The 27,040-nt window shown below is 41.3% G+C and overlaps 7 protein-coding genes and 1 pseudogene across 10 annotated transcripts; 3 read left to right on the top strand and 5 right to left on the bottom strand.

Annotated features, from left to right (window-relative positions):
• Window positions 1-205: 205 nt before the first annotated feature.
• On the bottom strand, window positions 206-6,675 carry LOC137944143 (uncharacterized). The gene is made up of 12 exons (XM_068789692.1): window positions 5,799-6,675; window positions 4,881-4,994; window positions 4,586-4,778; window positions 4,255-4,421; window positions 3,931-4,105; window positions 2,936-2,997; window positions 2,691-2,772; window positions 1,900-1,957; window positions 1,688-1,812; window positions 1,179-1,271; window positions 1,005-1,075; window positions 206-817 (listed from the first exon to the last, which is right to left on the bottom strand). Exons 1-12 carry the CDS (start codon window positions 6,296-6,298, stop codon window positions 691-693), a joined length of 1,767 nt encoding a protein of 588 aa, XP_068645793.1. The 5' UTR covers window positions 6,299-6,675; the 3' UTR covers window positions 206-690.
• Window positions 6,676-7,869: 1,194 nt separating this feature from the next.
• On the top strand, window positions 7,870-11,262 carry LOC137944994 (kinase-interacting family protein-like). Of its 3 annotated transcripts, none has more exons than XM_068790838.1 (3): window positions 7,870-7,980; window positions 8,947-9,019; window positions 10,272-11,262. In XM_068790838.1, the coding sequence occupies exons 2-3, from the start codon at window positions 8,953-8,955 to the stop codon at window positions 11,180-11,182; spliced, it is 978 nt and encodes a 325-aa protein (XP_068646939.1). In that variant the 5' UTR covers window positions 7,870-7,980; window positions 8,947-8,952; the 3' UTR covers window positions 11,183-11,262. The 3 variants fall into 3 exon arrangements, with proteins under 3 accessions (XP_068646939.1, XP_068646938.1, XP_068646940.1); XM_068790837.1 differs by having other exon boundaries at window positions 8,942-9,019; XM_068790839.1 differs by lacking the exons at window positions 7,870-7,980; window positions 8,947-9,019 and adding an exon at window positions 9,287-9,999.
• A 167-nt stretch (window positions 11,263-11,429) lies between these two features.
• Window positions 11,430-13,047, top strand: LOC137944996 (UPF0496 protein 4-like). The gene has a single exon (XM_068790840.1). The coding sequence runs from the start codon at window positions 11,857-11,859 to the stop codon at window positions 12,823-12,825; it is 969 nt and encodes a 322-aa protein (XP_068646941.1). The 5' UTR covers window positions 11,430-11,856; the 3' UTR covers window positions 12,826-13,047.
• A 122-nt stretch (window positions 13,048-13,169) lies between these two features.
• Window positions 13,170-14,258, bottom strand: LOC137943859 (F-box protein At5g07610-like). Its single transcript, XM_068789287.1, has one exon. It carries the CDS (start codon window positions 14,256-14,258, stop codon window positions 13,170-13,172), a length of 1,089 nt encoding a protein of 362 aa, XP_068645388.1.
• Window positions 14,259-16,240: 1,982 nt separating this feature from the next.
• On the bottom strand, window positions 16,241-17,341 carry LOC137943858 (F-box protein At5g18160-like). Its single transcript, XM_068789286.1, has one exon. The coding sequence runs from the start codon at window positions 17,339-17,341 to the stop codon at window positions 16,241-16,243; it is 1,101 nt and encodes a 366-aa protein (XP_068645387.1).
• Window positions 17,342-19,437: 2,096 nt separating this feature from the next.
• LOC137943857 (protein BPS1, chloroplastic-like) lies at window positions 19,438-20,445 on the bottom strand. The gene has a single exon (XM_068789285.1). The coding sequence runs from the start codon at window positions 20,443-20,445 to the stop codon at window positions 19,438-19,440; it is 1,008 nt and encodes a 335-aa protein (XP_068645386.1).
• Window positions 20,446-21,533: 1,088 nt separating this feature from the next.
• Window positions 21,534-22,982, top strand: LOC137943856 (protein STRICTOSIDINE SYNTHASE-LIKE 13-like; annotated as a pseudogene).
• Window positions 22,983-23,645: 663 nt separating this feature from the next.
• On the bottom strand, window positions 23,646-25,737 carry LOC137944153 (BTB/POZ domain-containing protein At3g19850). Of its 2 annotated transcripts, none has more exons than XM_068789710.1 (3): window positions 25,626-25,737; window positions 24,407-25,540; window positions 23,646-24,149 (listed from the first exon to the last, which is right to left on the bottom strand). In XM_068789710.1, exons 1-3 carry the CDS (start codon window positions 25,686-25,688, stop codon window positions 23,775-23,777), a joined length of 1,572 nt encoding a protein of 523 aa, XP_068645811.1. In that variant the 5' UTR covers window positions 25,689-25,737; the 3' UTR covers window positions 23,646-23,774. The 2 variants fall into 2 exon arrangements, with proteins under 2 accessions (XP_068645811.1, XP_068645812.1); XM_068789711.1 differs by having other exon boundaries at window positions 24,407-25,536.
• Window positions 25,738-27,040: the final 1,303 nt, after the last annotated feature.

Raw genomic sequence — 27,040 nt, 5'->3', positions numbered from 1 at the left:
CAGCCCTAGTTTTTGCAGAAAAATTAGTTTTTCTTTGAGCTATTTTTTCATTGCAAGGTAATTTATGTCTTCTTCCTTTATTTTTCTGTCTTTTGTAAGTAGGGAACTCATTTCTTCCCTTGTCTACGATAAAAATCTCCCGATCCATTAAACCTGCACAGAAAACTAAAGAAAAATTTTTCATTTGCATGTTGTTCGTATGATTTTCACTTTCCACAACACCCTGAAATACAACCAAATAACACTGGACACCATGGCCAATAAGAAATTGTAAAGATACAGAGTAAACATGACAGGTTAAATTACAAATTACCTAGTTTTCCACTAGGTGCATGGCAATCCACAGACACCTTTGCATAAAACTACAAATTACAAGGGCAGAACTGACCTGACAGAGAGCAGTACCACAGCCTGACGGGTATCTATTCCTAAGTTTCTTAAAAAAAATCCTTATCGTCTTCTTTACAAACTTCTAGCAACTGTAGTTCGGCCCGCACAGCTCTCCTTTTTTTATCAGTCAAAATAATTTACATGCAAGAATGAAACTCGCCTGAAATCTCCAAAATACTCTTGCTTCAGTCCGAGAACCAGCCTGGAAACCAATGAGCCTGTGCCCTTCAGGCTGCCCGCAGTGATGGGAGATATGTTGCTTAAGTTACATTTTCTGTTTCTACATTATTTCTTGTTTTATTAACTGCTGTTCTGGATCATTGGCTGCGCTTGAAGCCTATCGTCTGACTGTGAACTTGAGATCTTCTGTAGTGATCGGTATTGCAGGCGGACACTTTCGCCGGTGTCGAGAATTTTGAGAAGATACCTGCAAAATGTACAATATTAATTTGGGCAGAGAGGAGGCATACGAGTGCAAGACCTACACACACTGAAGAAACCCAACATACTCTATTTACTTGTAAGGAAACAGTTAATAGTAACTAAGAGAGAGCTAGAGTTTCCCACTTCCGTTTTTCACAAACTTTGTCTGCAGACAAGGAGAAGAAAGTTACCAGCCATTGAGGCACTGAGAAGTAATAACAGCCTGCCTTCCAACAAATTTGTCAGGAGTCCTCCGGTTTCCCTGCACAAATCATTTTTCCTCTTGAGATATGGTTCATTTGATCATAGCATCTACATTAGTCTCCTGTCAAGGAAGTGGTCAGTAAGATGCATTCATGACTTACTTTAATCACAACTTTCTCGTTCACTGCAAATGGATACTGAACCCCCTTTTGTTGCCTTGGACTGTCACCATCAGCAGCCACATCTCCATTTTCCTGAAAATGTGACAAAATGTTTATGTAGGAGTTCGGCAAGCATTATTGATGTGAACAGAGCACCTATTCAGTTAAACATAGTGCCTTCAACAAAACACAAAGTAGTGGACATCCAGGAAATCCAAATACTTTGATATATAAGGAATTTTACTCTTTTTTGCGACAAAACCCCCATACACAGATCAAGCCAATTCACCCACTCCTCTCTCATTCGATTGGTTTTCAATATTCATAGATACTTTCAACAGGCACCCCTAAGATGACTAAACTTAAAATAACAGATGGAAACACCACACAGAAGGTGCGTTATAGGTTGAGCAGCAAATACATTTAACAACACAAGTTCTTGTAGATAGAGAATAAGTAAATCTAATGTATATTTGCCTATTTTTATTGTCACAAGTTCTTGTAGATACCTTATTTAACCTCTTAACTGCATCTATCTGTTCGCCAACTTCTTTCCTTCGCTTCCTCAAAGCTGCATTGTGGAACAGTCTTCGATCATCTTCCTGCTTTATAGCTGTAGCTGCAGCCCTCAAAGCTGAACAGAGAATATCAATAAAAAACTTCATAAACCAAGCCATCTTTCCAAAATAACAGAATCATAATAGCAAGTAACAGCATATACCATGATTAGGGATTAAATTCCCTGACTGAATCTCAGCATTGCATAGGGTGCATCTTAACTGTAGCAATTGAAAAACATCGAGCTCAGTTTTTTCTCTTATCATACATAAACCACTAAAATGGTTTAAACAGAACCAAGAAAATGACAAACTAGGTGTGGATGCTGCAAAGCACATTACATCACAGAATGATACCCCTTCACTAAAGTTCTCTTTTCCGTGAACATGAAGTGAGATAGTTGACTTAGCAGACTGAAATAGGTAGTTGCTTCATCTAAGTAGCAGTTTTTTTTTTCATTGTTACTAAAATCAACAGCTCCCATTTGGAAAAGATATATGATGCAGGCATAGATATGTTACATATTATTTTAATATATCATCTTCAGAAACATAAATTATCTTTTGGGATAGAAACTACCGTGTCTTAGGATGGCTCCAAACAATACAAGATAGTGAATCAGAGTTTCCTTATAAATTGAGTTTTCTCTTACTGTAAACTTGCATATCTCTGAAAGGGTTTTACCTTTGTGCTTTCTTTTTTGTTACCTTGGAAGCTACACCATTCTTGGTGTTGGAAGGACAATATTCTAATATTAGAATCTACTATACTCAATGAAGATGCCTAATAAAGCAAGTTTCTAAAGACATGGTGCCAGACAAGCTTAAAACTAAATAAGTAGTAGACAATAAAGCATGGAGAGATTTTTTTCATTTTGTTTGGATAAGTAGAAACCCAAAATAAGCTAGACAGTTCAGCAAAAGCTATAAATGCTAATGAGATAATCTGCCATACCATTTCAAGTACTTTTCGTAGCATAAGACCACCAAAAGAATGTCCACAAGACACAACCACAGCATCTTCAAGGAATGTTCCACTGCAGATCAATAAAAATTTAAATTATAACTGGTTAAAGGTCTGTCTCATTCAGGACACAGATTTCCCTTTTCAATCCATTCATAAACACATAAATTAACTAACAAGAAAAGTAGAACAAAAATAAAAACAGTAATATGAAATCAAGTACACTTCAAACTTACGATATGGAGTCTGACAGGACACTTCTCAATGATGGTTCTTTCTTGAAACTGTTTCGAGGTTCCTGGATAAAAAATGCATAATTACTGATGCTGGGGGAGAATTCAAGGGGCAATAACTGACAGACGCATCTAGGATTAATTCCAACAGCAAAAAATTAAGAGATGTTTAAAAGTTCCATAGAATCTGATTTGGACCACTCAAATTGATTTTACCTATCTGAATCTGAATCAAATTCATTTCAACAGAAAAAAAACTTTACTTTGCTGTGCAGGAAAGGAATGCCAAACATGGCAACCATGAGTACACTTTACATGAAAAAGATAAATTAGCTGATTACATCCTCCCAGAGTGTACAATCTTTGGAAAGTTTTGAAATTCTGCCTCCAAGATGTTCTACTTCCAATTATGATTTGGATTCACCCCCGCTCATCCACCTACCCAAATGATTTTTTTAGCTTGGATTCTGCTCGTTGTTGACTTCTTGTTTTAAGGTAATTTCGTCCCCTTTATAATTCCTCACAGTTCCTCTACTCTGTAAACAGTCTTAGAAGTACTAAAACCCTCATCATTTAAAAAAATAAAGAAACAAAGAGAAACAAAAAAAAAAAAAACAAGAAAGAAGATTTGTAGCTGTCCAAGCTTTTTTGCAAAATGGATTTTCTAGTCAAACTAGATGTTTTTCACTGACAAGCATAAATTTAGGATGACGGAAAGAAGCAGAAAAAGAAATTTACCATACCGTTATCCAGACTTACTGTAACCATGGTCACTTAAATATTCAAAAGAAAAGAAGTATGACAAGCATAATTGCATCACTAAAGAATGTGGACTATGTTTTTTTCTTTCTATTAAAAAAAAGGCATAGTTCAATTTCAAAAAAAAAAAAAAAAAACTATTAAAAAAAAAGGCATAGTTGCATTCATCAGTGAATGAGTTTGCCTCATGTAGTGCAACGAACAAAAGAAAATAAAAAAATAAAGGAGAAAAAACTCACATAAGTACTATCAGAACGGTTGCAAACTGCATCCTCCTCAGTAGAAAGGTCATCCATAAATTGGCTAACAGATATAGGCACATAACTCTGGGGAATGACATGACCAGCTGCTGCAATGGGGGAACAGTCTAATATGGCATTGCCCTGTGGAATGAGCCTAAATGCAAAAGATGTCCTATAACAACAAAGACAGCTCCAATCAATTTTGTTTTAACTGAATGGCAAACTCCAGCAATACCAATGGCACACCAGACCACAAGTTCCATAATTTACAGTATTAACTGTAGAATACAAAGGGAAAACAGATAGGACAAAATCACAGACCTTCCACCAGAAATAGCACCTGAAGAATAGTCAGAAGCTAGTCTATATGATGGCGCAGGACGAAGGCCAGCAGTTGCATGGCTGAGTGCCTTGCCTGTAAGCAGCAAAAGATCACCAGGACCAGACCCAATGTCTGCTAGGTACCAACGACCATTTGGGTCACAAACCTATTCAAGAAACAACTGAAAAGCATGATTTGAAGATCAAACTAATCAACTTTCAGATCCACCGACAAAGACCATAAACAAAGAACAAAATTATTTTGCTATTGCAAATACATTGACAGGGAGCAGAAGAGATTGTTGATAGAAAAAATGCACAGGAAAAACACCTGTATCCCAGGATAATCAGAAGCAATTACTGTTAGCAATCCCTTTTCAATTTCACTGTTCATTACTGATTTTCCTCCTGCAATGGAAGTTTTTCCATTCTGTAGAAATGGAAGAGAATAAGAAGCAACAAGCACTGATGAAGACACTTCATTCATGGGTAGTGGATGATCATCGAGCAAATGGTTGAAAACACTGTCAATGAAGATTTATGAACAAAATACAGAAAAGGAAGGTCATCATCAGGTTTAGAAATACTTATTTGAACAAAAATTAGTAGGCAATATCAAAGTTTACTCGCTGCGAAGCCGAAGATGCCTCGCTATTGCAAACAATGCAGCACGGGCAGCCTTCCCCAAACATCTAAAAGCATCACTCATGCATGGAGGTGATGAATCATCATCCAAAGGCCTACATATAAAGAATTATGGTTAGATTCAAGAAAATTTTAAGCAAAACCATTGAGGTGTCTAATCAATAAGGTATTGACAGGACACATGCCAACAGAGGTAAAAACGAATGCCTCCAGATAAGAATGACAGATACAGACAATTCAGTCACTGCTGAAGAAAAAGCCCATGTTTTTTGTCACAAAATTGCTCCATACAAGCAAATGGCTTTGTCATAGTTTGCTGCCAAAAACTTCAGTTTCTAAAGAGCTAAATTTACACCCTACTTGCTGCAAGTTCACAACTACCAAGAAACCCACTAAAATGATATATACATGCTTTTGGAGAGAAGAAGAGGAAATGCCCACTCAATGTTCTACTCCTACTTGAGTATCACATTTAAATTGCCTGTCACTTGTAATAAACCATCATTCACGTATCACCATTTGCACGACGCTCCCAAGTTCAAAAGCCACATCTACTACTCACCCTTGTGTTGAGCCATTCCTTTCGATGCTCACAATCAGTGAAATGTGAAGAAATGAAACAATAAATTGATTAATAGAACTAACCAGCTGAGTAAGACAACAGCTAACAGTAACGCCCCAACTGTTCTTTTTCACTTGTTAAGTGACTATTGTGCACTTTAACGGATTCTTCACTAAATTCTGAAGGGGGAAAAAAATTAAATAAACAACGCCATGACTCTGCGACATTCCGTTCTAGTTGGATCCAGTGCACTATAATAGTGGACTCTAGCAGCCAAAACAAGAAAACAAGGAATCCTTTACACTAAGTGGGGAAATTTTAAGTCTTCAGCTCCTACCTTCCAGCCCGGTAAATATAAATTCCTCTGCCCGATTTTCCCAAACTCCCGCCATTTCCCTGCGCCCTCGTCTTAAAATACATCTTGGTGGCCTCAAATGCACACCTTATAAGCGCAGAGTCGTCACTCCCGAGCTCAATAACCACCGCATTATGCCTCGTCAACGATCCCGAAAGTGCCTCCACTGCCCTCGCATAGGCTCCACAAGGGGCGCCATCATAAGGCGCAATGTCGGACAGCCGCACTCTCGCCACCACGGGATCTACAATAGGCTGTGCAGAAGCAATTGGCTCGGTTGCCGCCCCGTGATGATCCACTGGTTGAGAAGCACGATGAGCAGCGGCTGAAGACGACGGAGGAAGAGAAAGCAGGCCCAGTGACAGAGACTGAAACGGAGTAGGCGGGGAACGCATGGACGACGAAGACGGAGGTGGATTCGACGGGGGCGCCGTTAAGGGAGTAGGAGCCATGGCAGACATCTGCATCCCGAACCCAATCATCAATCATTCTCAAACTCTGATTCTTCCCCTTCCAACGCTTGAACAAGGGTACGAGCTTCAGAATGCAGGAAATTATGACTCCGAGAGAAATTTTCCATCAAAACACCGGTTCCCAATCATGCTCAGCAATATCTCACTCGCATCTACGATTTCGAGGGGATATGGAGCTTCAACAATATGGAGCTCAGAGAGTTCCAACGCGGGCAACCATTAAAAAGAATTAAAAACAAAGACCATTGAAAGCATGGAGTATTTAGAAATTTCCCAAAATTTTGCGAGTGAAACAAGGCAGGGAATCGCGCTTTAATTGCGAAAACTGAAGCGAACCCGCGAATTTAGAGGAATACGAGTTTAGGGTTTAAAGGTTTTGGAGGAGACAAAATATTTATAGAAATGGGAGAAAGAAGCTGTAGTTGCAGAGCCCCGAGTGTCTCCGTTTCACCTGAGACGATAAAATTACGTACACAAAAAAAATTTAAAAAAATCAGGAATTAAATTACGACATTTTTAAATTTAGCATTATTTAATAAAAATATATATTACGCACTATTTTTAAATATTAATTTATGATTAACGAGTATGATCACAAAAATATTTAAATATATATATATATAATTTTATTCTATCGAATTCACAAAGGTTGCATTTAATTTTTGACCTTATTGGAAAATAATTTATCCAAATAATCTTGTTCATAAAAGGGTTATATTAAAAATATTTGATTAATTTATCCTACCCTAAATTTGATCTATTAAAAATCACTTTAAAAAATAAATCATTTATCAATAATTATTAATTTATTTCACCCAAAATTAAGTGCAGTGAAATATTTTATTTATCAATAAAACAAATTAAATTATGATTTTTGTGAGTCGGTTCTCTATATTATTGATTTTCATCGTTTTTATTTCATTTCGTACAATTTTTAAATAATAATTAATTTAAATAAAAAAATAAAAGCTCCAAATAAACTTCGTATTGGATTAGATTAATTCACCATGTAATAAATAAGGCTAAATCAATTATACAAAAATTATATACCAATTCATTTACAAAATGGTTCATTTTAAACATGATAAAAATCCCCTTTAAAAATGGCATAAAATATATATTTTAATTATTTATTGCATTTGAATTTTTATTAATCATTTTAATATTTTTTATAGATTTTTAAAGTTTTCCCATTACTTTCTCATAAGATTAATTGTCACTTTAGTAAACAAAATGTGTCCATGATACATATATCAGGTGTGGTGACCATTTATTGCTTGGTCAATCCAATGGTCTTATTATTGTCACTTGCATTGCGATCATGATCGTGTTAACCTTAATCTAAATCGTGGCCGTTCTATCTGTTTAAATGAGCATGGTCCCACCGCCACATCCCCACCCTTTCCACGTCGGATTGCGATGGCAGCTCCGTAAATCTCTGAACGATTCGTACTAAACTCTGACGGCATTTGAAACGAGAAAATGACGTGTCATATCCGCATTGGGCTCAGTGATTCGTACAACGAAATTAACTCCGGAGGTCCATATAAGGCTATTAAAATTACTTCCATCTCTATTTCGTTCCTCGACACCAGTCCGTCACCGGGGAATTTCCCGGCGGTGCAGAAGAGAGATATCGACGAGCCAGGTTTTTGAAGTAGGAGAAGGATTGTTCGTCTTTGAAAGGCGAGGTTAGTAGTTTTCTATTTTTTTTTGTTTTCTGGTACTGTTGTCTGCTACTACTATGGCGGATTTTCAGCTTTTCCTATCTGTTGTTGAAATTGTGAAATGTTGTTAATTTATCATCTTTCTCCGTCGTGAGGTTTGCGCAGTTTTTTTTTTTTTTTCGTTTTTGGTTAAGATTTCGGATTAGTGGGAGTCTGGTCGAGTAAACTGGTCCATTAGGCCTTTTCGATTCTTCAGATGGTGTGTAATGGTTGAGTAAACTTGGAGATTTTAGTCTGCTTCTTAGACGGCACATCATTGTCTATTATCACATCTAATTATTAAGTGCTCTGGTTGAATGGAGAAACTGGAATCTATTGATGTCCTCCGTAGTCTCCGAGAAAATTTGCAGTCACTGCGTAATGTCTTGTAGTTTTGGTTGCATACAGCAAAGCCGTGAGCTCCGTAATGGCGAATGTAAGAAGCGGTGGTTGCAAGGGCGTTTTCGTTAGCGAACTCTTTGAAAGCAATCCTCTTTAAGATTAAAGACAAATCGATGAATATACTTCCATATTCTTCGGCATCCAAAACTCAAATCCGTAGTGATCACTTTCTGGGGATTTCGTGGAGAAATCTGAAACTGTCTTGTTAGAATTTAAAAAAGGAGATGCTCAAGTAGTCATTGTGCATTCCATCCAGTCCGAAATTGATTCCGTAGTCTTCGCGTATGACTGTGATGCAAATCGTCGGTCGACTTCTTCGAAAATTTTATCCGAATCTTTTTTGCGTGAAAAAAATATTATTATTTGGAATTTAATGCCTGTAATGTCGTGTTCTTGACGCCTGTCTGACACATTCCTCGAGATCGGAGCTTTCCAGTGTAAAATTTCGCGTCTTGTACGCGCTTTACGGAATGAATGTAAAATTTTGACTGTATATGTCATTTGCTCTTCTGATTTAACCTGGTAATATCTCTGCGCGTTTCAGAGCAGCTCAGAATGACGGGAATTCAGTCATGTCGACCTTCTGGCAGCAGGCCGTCCTGGCTCCAAGCTACGCTTGCAGGTGAATTAAATCTCCTCATTTATGATGCTAGACTCTTTTATCTCTCCACTCTACCCCGCTTGTTTCTCTCCTGTCATCTCCATTAATGATCATCCAACCATTGCCGGTGACTCAAAATCTGGGGCTACGCTCCGTATTTCTTCGCCATTTTTTGTTCCGTATGTTTGTTAACAGTCGATATTTGTAAAAAGAGCCATGACAGCGATTCAGACTTCAGAGGAGCTCTATCCGATTCCGCATCCGTTTTGTCTTTGTACAATCTGTAATTTTGCGCTTTTGGAAAGACGACGGAAAGCTACTTGGGCTTCTGTCAGTTGTTTTCCTGGTCCTCTTTTTTTTGCTATTTTGAATTTTGAAATTCAAATACGTGTATAGCCAAAAGACCAGAGACGTGTGCGCAGCAGTTTTTTTTATCGGGGAGCTCAATCTCCGTTGGTTTTTTATTCAAACCTGGAAAGAGGCTCTGGTGAGACGGAGAGAGACGGAACGGCTGTCTCAGAATCAACGAAGCAAGCCCATTTCCTTTCGTCAAAAAATCTTTTTTATCTGGTCGAATTTACTGGAAGTCTCATTTATCGGCGATTTTTTTTATTTTTTTGACTCCCGTGGAGAATCAGTCGTCCTTGTGACATTGCGAGAGGACGAATGGAACCATTATTGTACTTCAATGGGAAGCAGAGGCCGTTGGAATTAGTCTCTATGCCTCTGTCTGGTTCTCTTTCTTGGTCTTACATAGTAATTATTGTACAGAGTAGCTGAACAGAGCATTGAAAATGGTGCTCCATTGTGTTAGTAACCTGTCGTCACCTCTGTGGTACACTAGCAACCACCACGTTCTTCAACGTTTCCGCAGCTTCTCCTTGTAATAGACTACACTAGTTGCACCTTTTAATGGAAGTTTACCGGATGTAGGAGGGAGGATAATTGATTGGTTTATGCCTTTATGATGTCTGCTTCAATGGGGTGGCTTCATTTGTCTGGTAGTTCTCGGAAGCTGTAATCTCGAACTATTTGCGGATTTACATTGTTGTTATTACTGCGTTTCCCTAATTAAAATGCTTCTTGTTTATCGTTAGTTCTTGAGTGATGAACTGAAAAAAGGACCGTTCTTGCCGTTGGTTTTGTTTAATTCATAATACGGGATCCGACCTCTTTCTTAAATTCAGATGTTCTGTACAAAATATGGCAAACAGAATGCTTTGTTATTCTAATAGAATATGGTTTATCTCTTTATCTCCCTCCCACGATGCAGATCTCGAGCACAGGATTCAAGCGCTTTCTGTCAGCGACCCTGAAGAAGACAACTCAGACACCTTCGCCGAGCGCGCCGAAATCTACTACCAAAAGCGCCCCCAGCTACACGCTCTCCTGCAGGATCTCTACAATAGCTACCTCTCCTTGGCCGACCGCTACGGCCAAACCCTCCACAAACAACACTCCGTCTCACACATCCCAACCATCGTCTCCTATGCCGATGACGAAAGCCGCGATCAAGACTCTGACGCCGAGAGCTCCCTCTCCTACCAACAGCTCTCGTCCCTCCTCCACCCCAAGCCTTCTTTCCATCTTTCCTCCGACTCCGTCGTCGCCGAGCTCGTCTCTCGCAGCGTCGAGAACGACCTCCTCCTGAACGAGATCGAGATCCTGGGTCGGCAGGTGACCGAGTCCTGCAAAAAGACCGACCTGCAGCAGAGCTTACTCGAGGTCCTGGAGTCGGAACGGATGGTGCTACTGAGCGAGAACGCGCGATTGGGTTTCCGAGCCGCGGCTCTGGCAGAGGAGAACAAAGGTCTGGCGTCGGAGGCGGCGTTCATGAAGCGGAAGGCGACAGAGCTGGCGCGGTGCGTTGTGAAGATGCGGGACGATCACCGAGTCTGTTTGCTGAGCAGGAAGATCGAGGACCTGCAGGGGCAGATCCACGGATTGGAGAAGAGGAACAGGGACTGCTACGAGCAGATGGCGAGGAGAGAGGAGGAGAAGAAAGAGGTGGCGAGGGAGTTCTTCTCCGAGGTGGAGAAGCTCAAGACGGAGAACGCGAAGCTGAAGGAAGCAGCATCGAAGGCGAAGGAGAGAGGATGGAGGATGTCCAGGTGGTGGGTCCGGATCCGAAGGGCCGATTTGTTGGTTCCGTGTGGGCCCAAGCAAGAGTGGAAGCTAGTGTAAGTGGCGGGTAGTGACAGGAGAGGAAGCATGTGGGCCAGTCTTGGGTCGTTTTGCTAATCTAGTTAATTTGGTCGTAAATATTTAAGGGGTATTTTGTTTATAAACTCATCTCATCTATTTTGGCCATTTGGGGTATATTCCTCCACATCCGTAAAGCGTTAATTTGATCGTAACACGAGTTTAGTGAAAAAAACAGCAGAAAAACCCTTGGCGCGTGGATTGGACCCTTCCGCGGTCTGGTCAAATCAGTGGGAATGTGAGACTGGATTGAATCCGGCTTCCGAGTTGTAACATTGTAGCGTTGAGTACGGGTCTTACCAAACGTGGACTGAGTCCCTGATCCGAGTTGTAACAATGGTGTTGAGTTGAGTCTCTACCAAGCATATTGCGTGTAATCAGCGATCCACAGATTGCAATTCACTGCTTTTCTGGTCAAATCTTATGGGCTGGGTTGAAATTTCTCCTGTCACTTCCGTAAATATTCGAGAATAGCGAACGGCGTTTCTAGAAGACGAAATCCCGTTTGGCTGCTTCCTTGCCTTTTCCTCCTCCGTTCAATATATTGTCCCCTCTCCGTGCACTCTTCGTTGTACATTTCCAGTCCCTTCCACAGGAGAATCAGAAACAAGCAAGCTTATCTTTTTCTTCTACCTTTCCGACAGGTTTCATCTGCAATGTTTCGGACACAGTCGCCCTTCCTTGTTCCTCCGTCGGTGTTTCTTCCCGCTAGGAAGCGTTCCCCGGCGTCTTCCAAAGCCCTCGCCGTCCTCCTTCGCTCCTTCGATGACAATCTCCTCCGCCGTCTCAAAACGCTCGATCCGCCTGCCGTCTCCTTCGCTTGGCTTGTCAGAGCCTTGGATGTGCTTGTTTCGACCGTCGCTGATGCGGAGGCTCTGATTTCCGATCTGAAGCTGGTCGGGTCGGAGAAGTCCCTTGCGGCTTATTTGGATGACAGCGTGAAGGTGTTGGACGTGTGTAACTCTGTCTCGGCGGAGATCGAGAGGCTTCGACAGGGTCGGCTTTTGGTTAATTTCGTGGTTCATCTCCTGAGGAGATCCGGCGAGGCGGACGCGGATCTTGCCCGGGCTCGTGATTCGATCGCTGAGTATTGGACATCCCGCGCGGGGAACGGAAACAGAGGCAGTTTCGAGAAATCGGAGGTCGTGGTCCGTGATCTGGCGCTGGGGCTCGAATCTCCTCCCAAAGGGAAGATCTCCTCGGAGGAGAAGCTCCTGCGCCGCACCCTCTATGCTGTCGGTACCGTGACGATCTTCGTCCTCAGAGCTACCTTAGCCGTTCTGGACGCATCGCCAGGACCGATCTCCACTGCGGAGGTCCACGGCGACTACCCATGGGTGGAGATTCTGAACAGATTAAGCACTGCGCTCGGCGGCCAAACGCGGCGATCGGCCGATGAGGCGGAGGTGATGGAGAAAGGCCTACGGTCAGTCAGTGACGTAATTGATGCGGCATCGGAGGAGTTCACCGTTAACTCACGGAAATTCGTTGACGCCGTTAACACGTTGGAAACGGTAACGGAACACTTTTCCGACAAATCGGACCATTTATTAAACGGCGTTAACGAATTTTTCCACTCGGTTTTGTCGACGAGAAACGCGTTTCTGCGGAATTTTCGACAATAGCACACGCATAGGTCAGGGCACGATCACGCGCAAAACAAGGCTGATGGAGGGTAGCCGGGTACTCCGTGTAGAATACATACTGTATTAGAATAGATTTCACTGTAAATAATGCATTATTATACTGAACTTTTGGTTTTCTCTGACCGATTAGAAATTTCTAATTGGTTCATGTGGTGTAAAAATTTGATGTATCTGATGAAGGTCTTTTTCTTCTAAAAATTACTTCTTGTATTTTCGATATTTCAGGCGAGGATTTTGCAGTAAATTATTCAAAATAGGCAGGGGGAGGGGGGCACAATCTTACCCCAGTTCGGAAGTCTTTCCTTCTTCGTCAAACGATTATTTCACGGACAATGGAAACTGGCTGAGAACGGGTATACGATAACGTCGCAGAAAGGAAAATCTCTGCTCTGCAGGTAATCGACGGAATATATCCCCACGAACATCGACGTTTTCAGTCCGTAGCAGACAACGCCTTCAGGTACCTCCAGAATGATCTCTTCCTTTTCCGTGTGAAACGCCATTGGAAGAAAAGGGTTGTCGATCCTGGAAGCCCGAGGGATCAAATTAAGCAGCCTCTGCACGCTTATCACCTGCTTCAATACCCATTTCCTTCTCGGTAAGTCCAGAACCCATATCATGATCCTCGTCCTGTTGTAATCCATGTAGCAGAGCAAGTCCCCCCACTTCCCGAGACATCTGTGAGTTGGTTTATCAGAGTCCTGGTATGGAAGTTTGATCACCTGCGCGGGAGGGATGATGTGGTCGGAGACGTCGAGGGCGACGACGACATTTGGGTCTGCGAGGCGGAAGACGACCCCTTTGATGAAGGCTGAAGAAATCGAGAAGACTGCTCTCGGGTAAGTGATATTCCTCGGAAGGTGGGGGATCTGCCTGCGCGACCAGGTTCGAGTTCTGGAACTGTACAAGTCCAGTTCTGCGTACTGCTGCCTCCGCAAACTGGGCCGGAACCATCGGAGGACCTTGTAGTGAGGGGAGGAGGGATCAAAGGCCAGCACGTCGTGCTGGTCGGGATGCATCGGCGGTGAATCAGGCAAAACAACCCATTTCCTTGTGACGGGGTTGCAGATATAGTAATTCCCCACCGGATTAACGCAGAGGAGGTTTCCGTTGCAGCAATCACGGAGGGTGAAATGACGGCAAGGGAGGTAATCCAGAGACAAGTCGAGATTGTAAACGTCCGCGTGCGGTGATGCGTATGAATATCGAGGCAAATACATGCCACGAAAGTCGAATTGGTCGTAGTTTAAGAGAATCACTCCCTTCGTCTTCTCTTCCCTCTCCTGGATGATCTTTGTGACCAGATCCTTCCATCTCTTCGAAACGCACTTACATTTGATCAAAACTTCGAGTTGAAGCGTGGAGAGGATGCTGTTCGTCACGTCGTCGCCGAGTTGATCGATGGCCGCCATTGGTATCAGAAACTTACTGGTTACTGCCACCCTCCATTGCGCGCAACAGTTGCAATCTAAACGATATGAACGGGTGATCAAATTTTAAAAACAAAAAACTAGGATTTTAGATAAACTCAAATCTTACAATAGGATAAACACTTACCTAATTAATCGTTTGAATGTTGGGAATTTTATTAAATTACACATTTAAAAAAAGGGAATTTTACCAAAATACAAGTTTAAAAAAACTTATTTATTAAAACAACGAAGATACGTAAGTTTTGATCGCTTACGTGTTGACACCTCATCAGTGCGGTATGGTAGTTGAACACATGGGCAGCATTACACTTCATCAGACACGTCATTATCAATTTCCTTCTTTGCCCTGTCATCTCTTGCCACGTCAACTCACTCCACGTAAGCCATCCGTTATATTTTTTTCGTTCTAATGTTTTTTCCTTGTTCTTTCTCCTCACCTTTCCTCTCCTCTCGCCCTCGCTCCTGCTGCCGCCACTCGGCCACGGCTGCTGTCGCTTGGCCTCACCCTCGACGCCCCCCTTTCAACCGCTCTCTTCGTCTTAGCTTCATCTCTCGTTCTTCTTCTCCGTTCCCCTTTATTCATCCTCTCGCCGCCCCTTCCCTTATGAATAAACACGCTTCAATAATAAAAAAAAAAGATTCCCCCCCCCCACCCTACTTACCCTCCAAACCCAAATTTGAATTTCAGAAGCCGATTTAGATTTAGGAGGGTGATTTTTTAGGGTTTTTGTTAGTTGAATCTAATTATTGTATTTAATTATAATGTTGATTTGAATTTAGGTATTTAATTATTGTATTGATTTTTTTGTGATTTACTTTTTTAATTTCTATTTTTATGTTAATGAAATTTCTGCCAAATTAAAATTATTGTAAAGTTTTGTAAGATTGTTAATTAAATAATATATTTTTTAATAATTTATTATTTTGTAAATAAGGTGATAAAAAGTATACAAATAAATTATATTTTTAATCACTAAAACAACTTTTTTGTATATTTTTTTAATTTATAAATATTTTAAATCCATAGTAAATGGGTAAGAGTTAGATTATTTCTATTTATAAATATTTTAAATTTATAAATATTATTATTTTGTAAATAAGGTGATAAAAATTATACAAATAAATTTTATTTTTAAACTCAAATAACTTTTTTGTATATTTTTTTAAATTTTTAAAAATTTAAATCGATAATATATGGGTAAGACTTAAGAGTAATATTTTTTAAATTTTTAAATATTTTAAATCCATAATAAATGGGTAAGAGTTAGATTTTTTCTATTTATAAATATTTAAAATTTGTAAATATTATTATTTTGTAAATAAGGTGATAAAAAGTATACAAATAAATTGTATTTTTAAACTCTGAAATATTTTTTTTGTATTTTTTCATTTTATAAATATTTTAAATCTAATTAATTTACTTATTTTATTTTATTTTATTAATATAAAAAAATAAAAAGTGTAACGATAATTTTTTAATTAATAAATAATTTAATTGATATTAAATGGTATTAAATAAGTAAGAGTTAATTTTTTAATTGTTTATTAAAAATTTTAAATAATTTATTAGTTTAGATATAAGGTAATACAAAGTGTATTTATTTTTTAAAATTTATTTAAAATTTTATCATGTAATGACTTGGCAGCCTATGTGTTTAACACGTAAGTGGTCAAAGCCTATGTTGTCACCTTTGAATGTCCACACGTATAGTGGAGCGGTCAAAGTTTGGTAGTTTTGTAAATAAGTTGAGATTGTTGTTATTTTCATAAATAAGTTTTTTCAAACGGATATTTTGGTAAAATTAGACATTAAAAAAAAAGGGGTAATATAGTAAAATTCCATTTATATTTGAGAATCGACTTTGAACCTAATTTTATAGAGATGAGACCATAACGATTTTAAAAGGTTAAAAAGGATCGTTCCATCATTTTTCATCTTTCTTCCGCTCAAAACCATTTTTTCAAGGACAATGGAAACTGGCGGAGAACGGGTATACGGTCACGTCGCGGAAAGGAATATTTCCACGTTGCAGGTAATTGATGGAGTACATCCCCACGAACTTGGACGTTGTCAGTCCGTAGCAGACAACGCCTTCTGGTACCTCCAGAATGATCTCTTCCTTCTCCGCGTGAAACGCCACCGGAAGAAAAGGGTGGTCGATCCTGGAAGCCTCAGGGATCAAATTCAGCAGCGTCTGCACGCTTATCACCTGCTTCAATACCCATTTCCTCCTCGATAAGTCCTCCAGAACCCATATCTTGATCCTCGTCTTGTTGTAATCCATGTAGCAGAGCAAGCCCCCCCACTTCCCCAGACGTCTGTGAATTGTTTCATCCAAGTCCTGGTATGGAAGTTTGATCACCGGCGAGGGAGGGAACACGTCTTCGGAGACGAGGAGGGCGACGACGACATTCGGGTCTGCGAGGATGAAGACGACCCCTTTGATGAAGACTGAAGAAGTCCACATGTCATCTCTCGGGTAAGTGTTGATCCTCCGAAGGTTGGGGATCCCAATGCGCGACCAGGTTCGAGTTCTGGAACTGTACACGTCCAGTTCTGCAAACTGATACCTCGGTGAATTAGGCTGGAACCATCGGAGGACCTTGTAGTGAGGGGAGGAGGGATCAAAGGCCAGCACGTCGTGCTGGTTAGGAGTCGTGGGCGGTGAATCAGGTAAAACAACCCATTTCCTTGTGACGGGGTTGCAGATATAGTAACTCCCACCGGGCTCATTGCCTCCGATGCAGAGGAGGTTTCCGTTGCAGCTGTCACGGACGGTGAAATGACGGAAAGGGAGATAATCCATAGCCAAGTCCAGATTGTAGACGTTTGCGTGCGGCGATGCGTATGAATATTGAGGAATATACATGCCAGGAAGGTCGGTATGGACAAAGTTTACGAGAATCACTCCCTTCATCTTCTCTTTCTTCTCTTTGATGATCTCTGTGACCAGATCCTTCCATCTCTTCGAAACGCACTTGCATTTGATCAAAAGTTCGAGTTGAAGTGTGGAGAGGATGCTCTTCGTCATGTCGTCGCCGAGTTGATCGATGTGCCCCATTGCTATCTAAAAAAACTCGGCGAGATTAATCCGAGAAAAATTGAATGAATGCAAGAGACGCACAGAGATAAAAAATTCAAAACAGTTAATGATAACGAAAATGAACCTACGAGATAGAATCGAAATTTACAGCATGAATCTGTTACGAACAAAATACTATTTCATGGTAACTGATCATCTTCAATGGCGGACAGGACTGTTCCAGGAAACTCTTCACAAAATGGTCATGAACAGTTCAAGGAAACTTTCTACCAACGGCCAAGGAAAAACACTTATCTAATGACTCTAATGGATGTTTTCATCGATGAAAAGAAAAGAAAAGAGCAGGAGCGATCATATCACCCATAACTATCGTGTTTCCCACTAAATTATGAAAAGAGAGGATCACCTGAGAGAAGAATGGAGAAATATTTTGGGGCGCCGAGTGAACAGAGAAGATGGAAACTTAGAACTTATGTTTAAGCAGGTGGAGTGGCTATCCTTATATAGATAACTGATGGGCGAAGCCAGCAAAGAAATAGTAATTGTAATGAAGGCATTTTGTTGGAGATTCAGAGGCATCTATTGACAACAGAGGTAAGATTAGCTGCAAATCAGAGCTTTAATGGAGCCGAAGGAGAACTCATTTAAATTTTGCCAATTAAGACTCCACGCTGACGATTTTGTCTAAAAATGGCTCCTATTTAGAAGACGATTTTCGCACCATTTTTGCTTAGAAAAGATCTTCTCTGCCATTGTTGAGCTTGTTAACGGCTGCTTCTTTCAGTTCGGAAGTACTGGTTGGTCCAACTTCGTTTCAGTTTCGGAAGCAATGGTCCAGCTTCTCTCATGGAGAATGTGGAACTGTTTCGGAAATTATGACCCACATCCCACTCATCCGAAGTTGCACGAAGCCGATAAAAGTTTGGCTTATAAATACAGTGTTTGGTCCCTAATCTCGTTTACTCATTCAAACCTTCAGCTTACACCATCACTGAGAATGATCAAATATCGCGGGTGAATTTTACGGAATCTGATCGTATGGAGGGAGGTAAGATTTTGGGATTCGGTTTAAATTTTATTCAATGAATTTCATGCGGTAATTAGAAATTCATGGTTAGTTTACATAGCTTATCTAATTGAGTGCTTAAAAATAATATTTCACTAATTTAGGGCAAAAACCGAAATTCCCTAAATACTCACACTTTATCTTTTCTTTCCAATTTTATGTATGAAAACCTATTGTATTGAACAAAATATATATGATGGGTGTAACTGAAAACCCAAATATATGCTTCACCCTAATGTTTGATACATTTGATATGTATTTAGTTGTAATTTCAGCTTTATTAGCTAATTGTTGTTTTTTTAATTTTGATTATAGGGATTAAATGTTACTTTATTTTCATTATTTGGAGTCACATGTATGAGGGAGACAAACTATCATTCCCTATTCCACCTCTATCTTTATCTTCTTCAATTAGCCATTGACACGACTTCTTAATCGTATAATTAACTGTGGACAAATCGACTATGTCCGCAACCTAACCCTAAGTAGATTTTCTAGGCTCAATCTATTTCGCCCTAATCATTTTGACTCTGAAGGGTGAAATGGCAAACTCATTCTCATATTGTTAAGAATAGTTCGTAGATCCACGATAATGATTTTTGGGATAGAATTGCATCCAACTTTAACATAGTATCAGAGCAGTAGATGTATAATATGAGCCATAAAATGAGGGTTCGCACTTTGAATGAGCATATTATGAACTATACTCGCACATAGATTGATAATAAGAAAGATCTTTTGCTTATTAATTGGGAAAAGACTTTCTATTTTGACGAGTTTCTTCGTTTGCAATTCCATCCCTAATGAGGGCTCAAGAGGATTCTACCGGTTTTGAACCTTTTCACTATTTATATTGGCAAAAAAAAAAAAAAGGTAAATAAGTGGTTTTTTAAGAAAACCCAAACCAAACCCGTTTCTTACACAGGTTGAAAATTGGGTTTTCTTATAACGGGTTGGGTCAGGACTTCAGTGTAGAAAGAATTTTCCACAACTTTCTTGTAGAAATTGATTTCCATAAAATTTCAAAGAAGAGTCAATTTTCATGTCATCATTCTTCCCGAATTCGCTCCAACAAGACGCTTCTCGTCGATAACACGCGCCGGAAGAATCCGTTGACTTCGTGCAACAATCGATCAAGCCCGTCGGACAACTCCTCCGTCGTCCGCTCCAGCTCCCTGACGGCGTCACGTGCTCTCTCAGCCACCACTCCACCGTCGTCTTCCCTGACAAGTTCATCGGAAACCGACCTTAAACTGTCTTCCAGCGCCTCCATTTCATCAAGAAACAGCCTTTTATCGCCGGCGAGCCGCCTCTGGATCTCACCCTGAACTGCTGACTGCAAACTATTAAATTCTGCCGCCCACAAGAAGCAATCCTTAGGAACCGGTGCCGCCACCTGGTTGGGCAACCCCTCTAGAACTGCCACAATAACTCCCAGCAAGAACACGGTCACAGCCTGAACCGCGTACAACGTCCGCCGGACGACTTTCTCCACCGACGTGATCTTCCCACTGGAGGGGTTGTCGAGGCCACGTGTCAGCTCACAAACCAATCCCGCCGCGTTTGCTTGCCTCGTCCTCTTCTCGCTCCGGCCGACGAAGCACTCTCTGCAGTCGACAATACACTCCCTCGCCCGGCGGAGATCCTCCGGCGAGTGGAACCGACTTCCCTCGAGTACCCGGATAACGAAATGAACCAAAAGACGACCCTGCATCAAGTTCTCAATATCGGAAAAGACGGAGTTGCAGACGTCCAACACCTTGACGCTGCCGTCGAGATACCAAGCCTGGGATTTCTCCGACCCGGGAAGCACTCTTAACTGGTTGCCAATCAGCTCCACCGCGTCGGCTTGGGTCTCGGCGAGTAAATGAACGGCGCGAGAGAACCACAAGAAGGAGAAGGAGGGCGGATTGAGCGTTTTAAGCCGCCGGAGAAGATTGTCCTCGAAAGAGCGGGAGAGGAGAGAGAAGGCCTTACGAGACGAGGGGGACTTCTTCTTTCCGACGGATCTGAAGACCGAGAGAGGAGTGAAATGGGAAGCTTCGGTGCGCAACATCGGAGGAGAAAGATGGCTCTCTGCGTGTGAACTCTGAAACGGCTAGTACGGAAGGAGGAGGATAAGCGTGTGCATGGATTTAAAGGAGGAAACAGAGATGGAAATGGCGTGTAACGGCAAAACAACTGACGATGATGATGATGCGTTCGTCATCAAAAGTATCTTTTTATTCATTTTATTACGGTTATACCACCGGAAAATAGTGGTAGTTTGGTAAATAAAGGCTAAAAAGACGGGTAGAAGATAACTCGGGGCAAGAGAATCGTATAGTCCTCACGCTTGTCTTCTGTACAAGGGTTGTTTTTTGTCGCTTTATACTTCCTTCAATAACACGTCTGTTCCGGTCTGGAAACCGGTCGTTGTTAATGTATGAACCGGGCCGCATAAGAAAGCCAGACTGCACGAAATATCGCAAGGGTCCACATCGTTTTACGGCAAAATAAGGAGACATTTTTTCTAACTGATCCGACCAACCCGTCTTTTTAAGGAAAAAAGATCCGGTTTCGAGACGGTTCGGTTGACCGTTGTCCTCGCCGGATCTCTCTGCTCCGCACGGCTTTGATTCTCTCGAGTCATTCTGGGATCTTTCTGTTGTCCCGCGTGATCATTAATTTCTTCGGGTTTTTTAGAAGTATTTTTGAAGGAATTTCTTGGTCGGATGGAGTTGCTTGGCTGTGGCTTAACCGTGTCAGATGGGAATCGCTTCTGCACCACATGTTGGGTGGAATTGTGGGAGTCTTTTCTTCGTTTTGGAAAATGGTTTGGAATTTGGGTTTTGTTGGGTGTCGAGAAAAGCTTCATCAAACTTACTTTTCCTGTTTACGGAGGTTTCGCTTGATGGCAACTCTCCCTCTGGGTAGAATGGAAGAGGTAACTGATTTTCCTTGTCTTTTAATGGAAGTGGCGTTTCTGTTGTTCAAGAATACCAGAATCGCAGCCAAACTAGAAGTGAACCAACTCTTACCAGCACTCCATAACACGAACCGTATGTCAGTGTTAGTTTATAGGAGTAAAAATATGGACGAGCGAGAAGCGAATCTTCTCCTTCCTCGCCTCAGTCTCTTGCATGCTCTAACGCCACATGGAGAATGACAGCCTCAGGAGGGACGGCCAAATACAGCAGAACAGAATTCCGTTTCTGTTCGTGCTGGTTCTGTGTCTCGTCTTCATGGACCATACAGAGTCGGTTGAAGATGGGGAATCTGGAGTTTGTTGATGAGGTCTTTGGACCAGAGTCAATCGAGTTTGATCTCGAAGGAAGAGGACCATACACAGGGATGGCTGACGGACGTGTTGTGAGATGGATGGGTGAGAGTATCGGATGGGAGACGTTCGCCATTGTCACTGCTAACTGGTGAGTTAATACAGTAAGTTCAGATGACAAAAAAGAAAAGAAAAAACATTCAACAAAGAACAGAAAAGAAGAGATGATTCTCAGAAAGTCCTCATCCTTCACAACAGCTAAAACCATCTCTGTTCTTCTTCTAATGAAACTAACGTGATGGGTTTTTACCAACTGCGAGGTCGGAGACACTCTGTTCTAATGGAGTTGACTCCACAACGTACAAGCAATCCAAGCAAGAGCAGCAGTGCGGGTTCGACAGAGCGACAGGAGATCTTTACATTGCAGATGCCTACTATGGTCTCTTGGTGGTGGGTTCGAAGGGGGGAACTGCCACCCGCCTGGCCACTCATGCAGGAGGCAGGCCTATACTCTTTGCAAATGACCTGGACATTCATAGCAATGGCCCCATATTCTTCACTGATACTAGCACAACAGATTGTAGGTTTTAAATTTTTCGTCTTCTCATCCTCCTCATTTTAGAGTTAATGAGGTCTTCAGATGTTTGTGTTTACTGATGGGAATTCTGCACCAGGGATCATTTCTTTATATTGCAGGAAGGAGAAGCAACAGGAAGACTACTAAGATACGATCCTTCTTCCAGAACTATCCATGTTGTTCTAGATGATTTGGCATTTGCAAATGGAGTTTATCCCTCAAGAGATCAAACGTTCCTTCTCTTTACAGAGACCACCAATTGCAGATGAGAGGCCTATTTACTCTGGAATTCATTATTCATTCCCAGAATGGATCATCTGATTTCATTGTTTGCAATATGGTTCAGGCTTATGAGGGTCTGGCTAGAAAGGTCCCCGGACTGAAGAAGTGGAGGTTTTTGCGAATTTGCCAGGGTTTTTGCGAATGACAGGGATCAGTTTTGGGTTGCTATGAACTGCTGCCGCACCCCTGCGCAAGAGATCCTCTCCAACAATCCATGGATGAAAAACATCTACTTCAGGTTGCCGCTGAGAATGAGTTTTTTAGCAAGACTACAACGGGAATGAAGATGTACACAGTAATCTCTCTCTTTAACGAGAAGGGCAAGGTTTTGGAGGCACTCGAAGATCGGAATGGCAATGTTATAAAACTAGTCAGTGAGGTGAAGGAGGTAGAAGGGAAGCTATGGACCGGGACAGTTGCCTACAACCACATCGCCACTTTCCCATGGCAGTCCAGGGGAACACATCCTTCATAGGTAAAGCTTGAAAAACCATGAGTGCCTCGGAAAGCATATCCTTGTGATGAGCAGGCATCGATTTGCTTGACATGATCGATGGTTTTGCATCTGGGTAGTAGAGAACGGGACGATTCGTACAAAGTGAGGAGCCTTCTGCTCGAGGCTCCCACAAACCTGCAGCAGTAAAAGAATAAGATGTAGAAAGCAAACTTCCATCCTCTGTTTCTGACGGGCTTTTTAGTTACTGCTTCTGTTATTACGAATCGGCTGAACTGATGAATTTCAAACAGTTATATTTCACAAGTGGAAACGAGAATCGCAGCCGAACTGAACCCTCAAATTGCGACAAGAATCAATCAGTTTATATTATATTAACCAATCACATTAACTCAAAATGAATCTCTAAAAGGAAACTGCTGCCTGCAAGAACATGGGGTAGGTCAATGCTGCTGTACCGTTTCTTTCAGTCGGGTGAAGAAATGAACCCAGTTCCTCATTGGCCATAATCAAGTTATTGAGGTACTACAATGGAGTTTTATAGCAGAAATATGAGTTACTTGACCTGGGTTATTTACCTGTCCATTATTTAATGGGGAACATTTGGTCCCATCAGATTTAAGAGACCTACTAAGAGGTGGAAGGAGATGAAGATCCATGCTTTTTCTCTTGTGATGAGTACTCTGTCACCAACCTCACCTTCTCTTATCTTCTGAATCAATGCCTCTATTTACATCCAGAAAAATTACAGAAATCCCAAATTTCCAAAGAAGGAAAATACAATCTTCTGTATAGAAGAGAAGATTGAATCAGCTAGCATAGGCGGGGTAGGGGCTTGTGATTGTCAGGGCTGCTGATGACATTGTTCTTGATCATCTTGGACATCTGGCCCTTCATCTGTCTACACATCTTCTCCAGTTCCATCACCCTTGATTGCATCCTCTCCAAATTCTTTCTCATCTCTTCTTTTTCGTTCAATTGTGGCATCTCCCTTTCATCAGTGGCGTGATGGGGCATTGGCATGGCCGGTTGGACCTTGGACCGCTGAGAAGCCAACGCCTGAATGGCTATTCTGGGTGGGATTCTGGGGTTCTTGGCTAAATCTTTACAGGATTCAAGTGTGAGCTTCTCGTAGTTTAGACATCTGCACAGCCTTGATCTTTCATCAAAACTCAAGCGGGGGTGAGACTGAAACATGGAGAGAAACAAGATTAATATTGTGAACATCTTCATCCTGCTTTTCCAACATCTTCCATATCTTGTCTAAACTCGGAGAGGAGAGTCTAGTTTGGAAAGATAAACTGTTTCTATACCAGTTCAGTTTAACACCATTAGGACTGATTAACAATCGATTATATATCTATTTCATGCTGTGATAGAGAACAGAGTTTAACCAGTAAGACTCGAAAGAAGAATCGGAAGGAAAAGGGATTTGTTATATTTACCTCCAGATAAATGTCTATGGCTCTGTAGATCCCGTCACAACAATCTCTGGCAGAATCTGGCAGGCATTCTGCTACAGCAAGAAACTTAGAAACCTTGAGACTTGGATCAGGAGAGATTTCTCCCATGTATTTGTCAATCAGCCTACCAACCTTCTTCAGTCTCTGAGAAGACATGCTGACAAGTTCATTAACGAACACCCTTAACAATCTTAGCACCAGATTAACATCAAACACAGACCCATCATGCCCTGAGACAAGCAAATCATCCAAGGTAGCCTGATCAAGCATTACACCAATCAATCTCTCCAACTGCGCCCTGCAATCTTTGCTGAGACCGAAACCAGAGACCACCATCAGGACCTGGAAGAGAGCTCTGCAAGTGAAAGCTGCTTCACCAATTGAAATCACTCCATGAACAGCAGTGTCTGCAAGACTGCCGTATTCGTCTCTTGGAATGGCAGTAATTTGTTTTTGGCCTGTTGTTTTGAGATACAGAAGGAGAAATCTGGTCACATCGAGCCTATTGTTCTGTGTACCGTAAGCTCCCATGGTCTTTAGGACTCTCTCGATGATCTTTGGTGGAAAGAGAGTCAAGTCTTCAAACCACCAAGCTTTGATGGGCGAACTTTTTGCGCTATCTGGCGTCTTTGTCGAGGAAGAGAATCGGAAGGTAGAGTTTGTCTCAGGTGAAGACGAGGAAGAGGACAATGAGGGCGTCAGGGGTACATCAGAATTGGCACGAATTTTATCAAGAAGAGCGAAGATGAGCTTCTGAAGCAAATCAGACGATTCCGCATGAACAAGGAAAGGTTCACAGGCCTTTATTGCCATTAGGATTTCGTTCCAAGTCCAATAGAAGAGGCCTTCAAGAAACGTCTCTGTCTGATGCAGGAGGTTGCAGCTCGACATCTCTTCAGTCATTTCAAGAAAAGCTGCAACACAATGGAGAAGCGAAACATTCGCCGGGCTCAACGCGATTTTCCCATTACTGTAACAGAATCTCACCACCAGCTCAAACCCAATTGAGCCACCCGGAAACCCATTGATCCTGATTCCCAAATCTCCATTCTGGGTCGTCTTCTTTTCTTGTTTTATCATCTTCCTCATCCTCCCCGAGAAAGCTGAAACAACTATCTGCCAGAAAACAAAAAACCCATTAAAGAACAGAACAAAGTACACCCATTAACAATCAGATATCAGCAATGGAGGTCTTGTTCACCTGATTGACGAAAAACGTGTGCTGCCCATCGACAAGAACTTTCAGATCACAGGGCTCTTGCATTGTCGTGCGTGTGAGGGAGAGACACAGACAGAGGCAGATTGATGCCAATGGCATCAAGACATGAATGCTTTTATATATCCCTCGATCGGGCAATCGATGATTATTTACCCAATCAGCTCTCTGGCTTTATCTGTGTCATTTTCCTCTTTTTTTCTAAGCTTTTCCATGTAAATTTATCTACGTAGCTGACAAACCCTGAAAGTCAAGAATCCTCCATACAGCTTTTTGTAGTTCTTTGTCACATACACAGTTCTTGTCTTCAATGACTGGAGACTTACATGGACTGATGCTTCCTCTCCATGTGAGAGAGAAGATAAAAATTACACACGGTGTTCATTAAGAACACAGAGAATGTATTTTCAGAATCGCAGATTGGAGTATTCCAACTTGTCACTGTGTGGGACTTCCGAAGCGCAACAAATAAAATCAGCAAACTTTACAGCAAAAGAGAACGTGATCTGTCTAGATTTTTAAACCCTTTTGGATATAAATCCAGGATTTGCAAAAAAGTTTCCCCTCTCCATTATCAAACCTCCAGCCGAAACCATCAAACCCCTTGTGAACAAACAGGATGAAGCTGCATCTACATTGAAATCAAAGCATTTTTGCAGTTTCTGGAAAAGATGAAGACAAGACAGTTGGAAAATTGACGGGGAGAGAGGAAACGTTAGCATCAAAGTTCAGAACCCGTGAAAGTCGCTGATCTCTTTTAATTCTAACAACAGCGAAGTGGGCTAAAAGAGTAGTAAAAGCTCTGCGATTGAACCAGAACTCTCCGCAAAAACTTTCTGATCGATTTAAAAACAAGAGCATCTAGGTACCTTCTTCAGAATATAGAACCATACCATTATTGCGTCCAAGAAACGTAATTATTCCTTCTTTTACAATCACATAGAACCCAAATTACTGACAGGAGCATCGTCTGCATTCCTGATTCTGAATAGGGACAACCATCTTTCTGGATTTTTTTTAATCCGGCATGGAAAAATATATATATGGACAGTAACACCACAATTCCATATATTTTACATGTAATGGGTGAAATCCAAGTGAAAAATTGCATAAAACGGAAAGAAAAATCATGTCATTGTTTCATTTACAGTGGAAAAAGCCTCTAATCACGACATCTTACCAAATCTAAGAATGGAAAATGTTCATGTGATGAAAAAAATAGTGGAATTTATGGCATTAAAGTGTTTGGTCCTTATGGGAACGAAGGAAACAGAATTTAAGGGAAGGAATTCTTCCTGTCTCCCACAAAAAAATCTCCCCTATTATGAATTCAAGTAGACTTACGGTTTAGGGTTTAGAATTTAGGTGCACCTAATTTATTCGAATCTAGACCATAAGCC

This window comes from Aristolochia californica, unplaced genomic scaffold, assembly GCF_029961685.1.
Source record: "Aristolochia californica isolate CCGP_79_NKW_82.1479 unplaced genomic scaffold, dmAriCali1.0.hap1 SCAF_11, whole genome shotgun sequence".
NCBI lineage: Eukaryota > Viridiplantae > Streptophyta > Magnoliopsida > Piperales > Aristolochiaceae > Aristolochia > Aristolochia californica.
The sequence above is the reverse complement of the archived record's forward strand: the minus strand, read 5'-3'. Positions and strand labels throughout refer to the sequence as shown.

Excerpts from the sequence above, each read along its gene's own strand:
- LOC137944994 (XM_068790838.1), top strand. The coding sequence starts at position 8,953 with ATGACGGGAATTCAGTCATGTCGACCTTCTGGCAGCAGGCCGTCCTGG. Across the intron at positions 9,020-10,271 it reads GCTCCAAGCTACGCTTGCAG|ATCTCGAGCACAGGATTCAA; the intron begins GTGAATTAAATC and ends CCCACGATGCAG.
- LOC137943859 (XM_068789287.1), bottom strand. The coding sequence starts at position 14,258 with ATGGCGGCCATCGATCAACTCGGCGACGACGTGACGAACAGCATCCTC.
- LOC137944996 (XM_068790840.1), top strand. The coding sequence starts at position 11,857 with ATGTTTCGGACACAGTCGCCCTTCCTTGTTCCTCCGTCGGTGTTTCTT.
- LOC137943858 (XM_068789286.1), bottom strand. The coding sequence starts at position 17,341 with ATGGGGCACATCGATCAACTCGGCGACGACATGACGAAGAGCATCCTC.
- LOC137944143 (XM_068789692.1), bottom strand. The coding sequence starts at position 6,298 with ATGATTGGGTTCGGGATGCAGATGTCTGCCATGGCTCCTACTCCCTTA. Across the intron at positions 2,773-2,935 it reads GTCCTGTCAGACTCCATATC|TGGAACATTCCTTGAAGATG; the intron begins GTAAGTTTGAAG and ends ATTGATCTGCAG. Across the intron at positions 1,272-1,687 it reads CAGTTAAGAGGTTAAATAAG|GAAAATGGAGATGTGGCTGC; the intron begins GTATCTACAAGA and ends TCACATTTTCAG.
- LOC137944153 (XM_068789710.1), bottom strand. The coding sequence starts at position 25,688 with ATGCAAGAGCCCTGTGATCTGAAAGTTCTTGTCGATGGGCAGCACACG. Across the intron at positions 25,541-25,625 it reads ACACGTTTTTCGTCAATCAG|ATAGTTGTTTCAGCTTTCTC; the intron begins GTGAACAAGACC and ends GTTTTCTGGCAG. Across the intron at positions 24,150-24,406 it reads CCATAGACATTTATCTGGAG|TCTCACCCCCGCTTGAGTTT; the intron begins GTAAATATAACA and ends TCCATGTTTCAG.
- LOC137943857 (XM_068789285.1), bottom strand. The coding sequence starts at position 20,445 with ATGTTGCGCACCGAAGCTTCCCATTTCACTCCTCTCTCGGTCTTCAGA.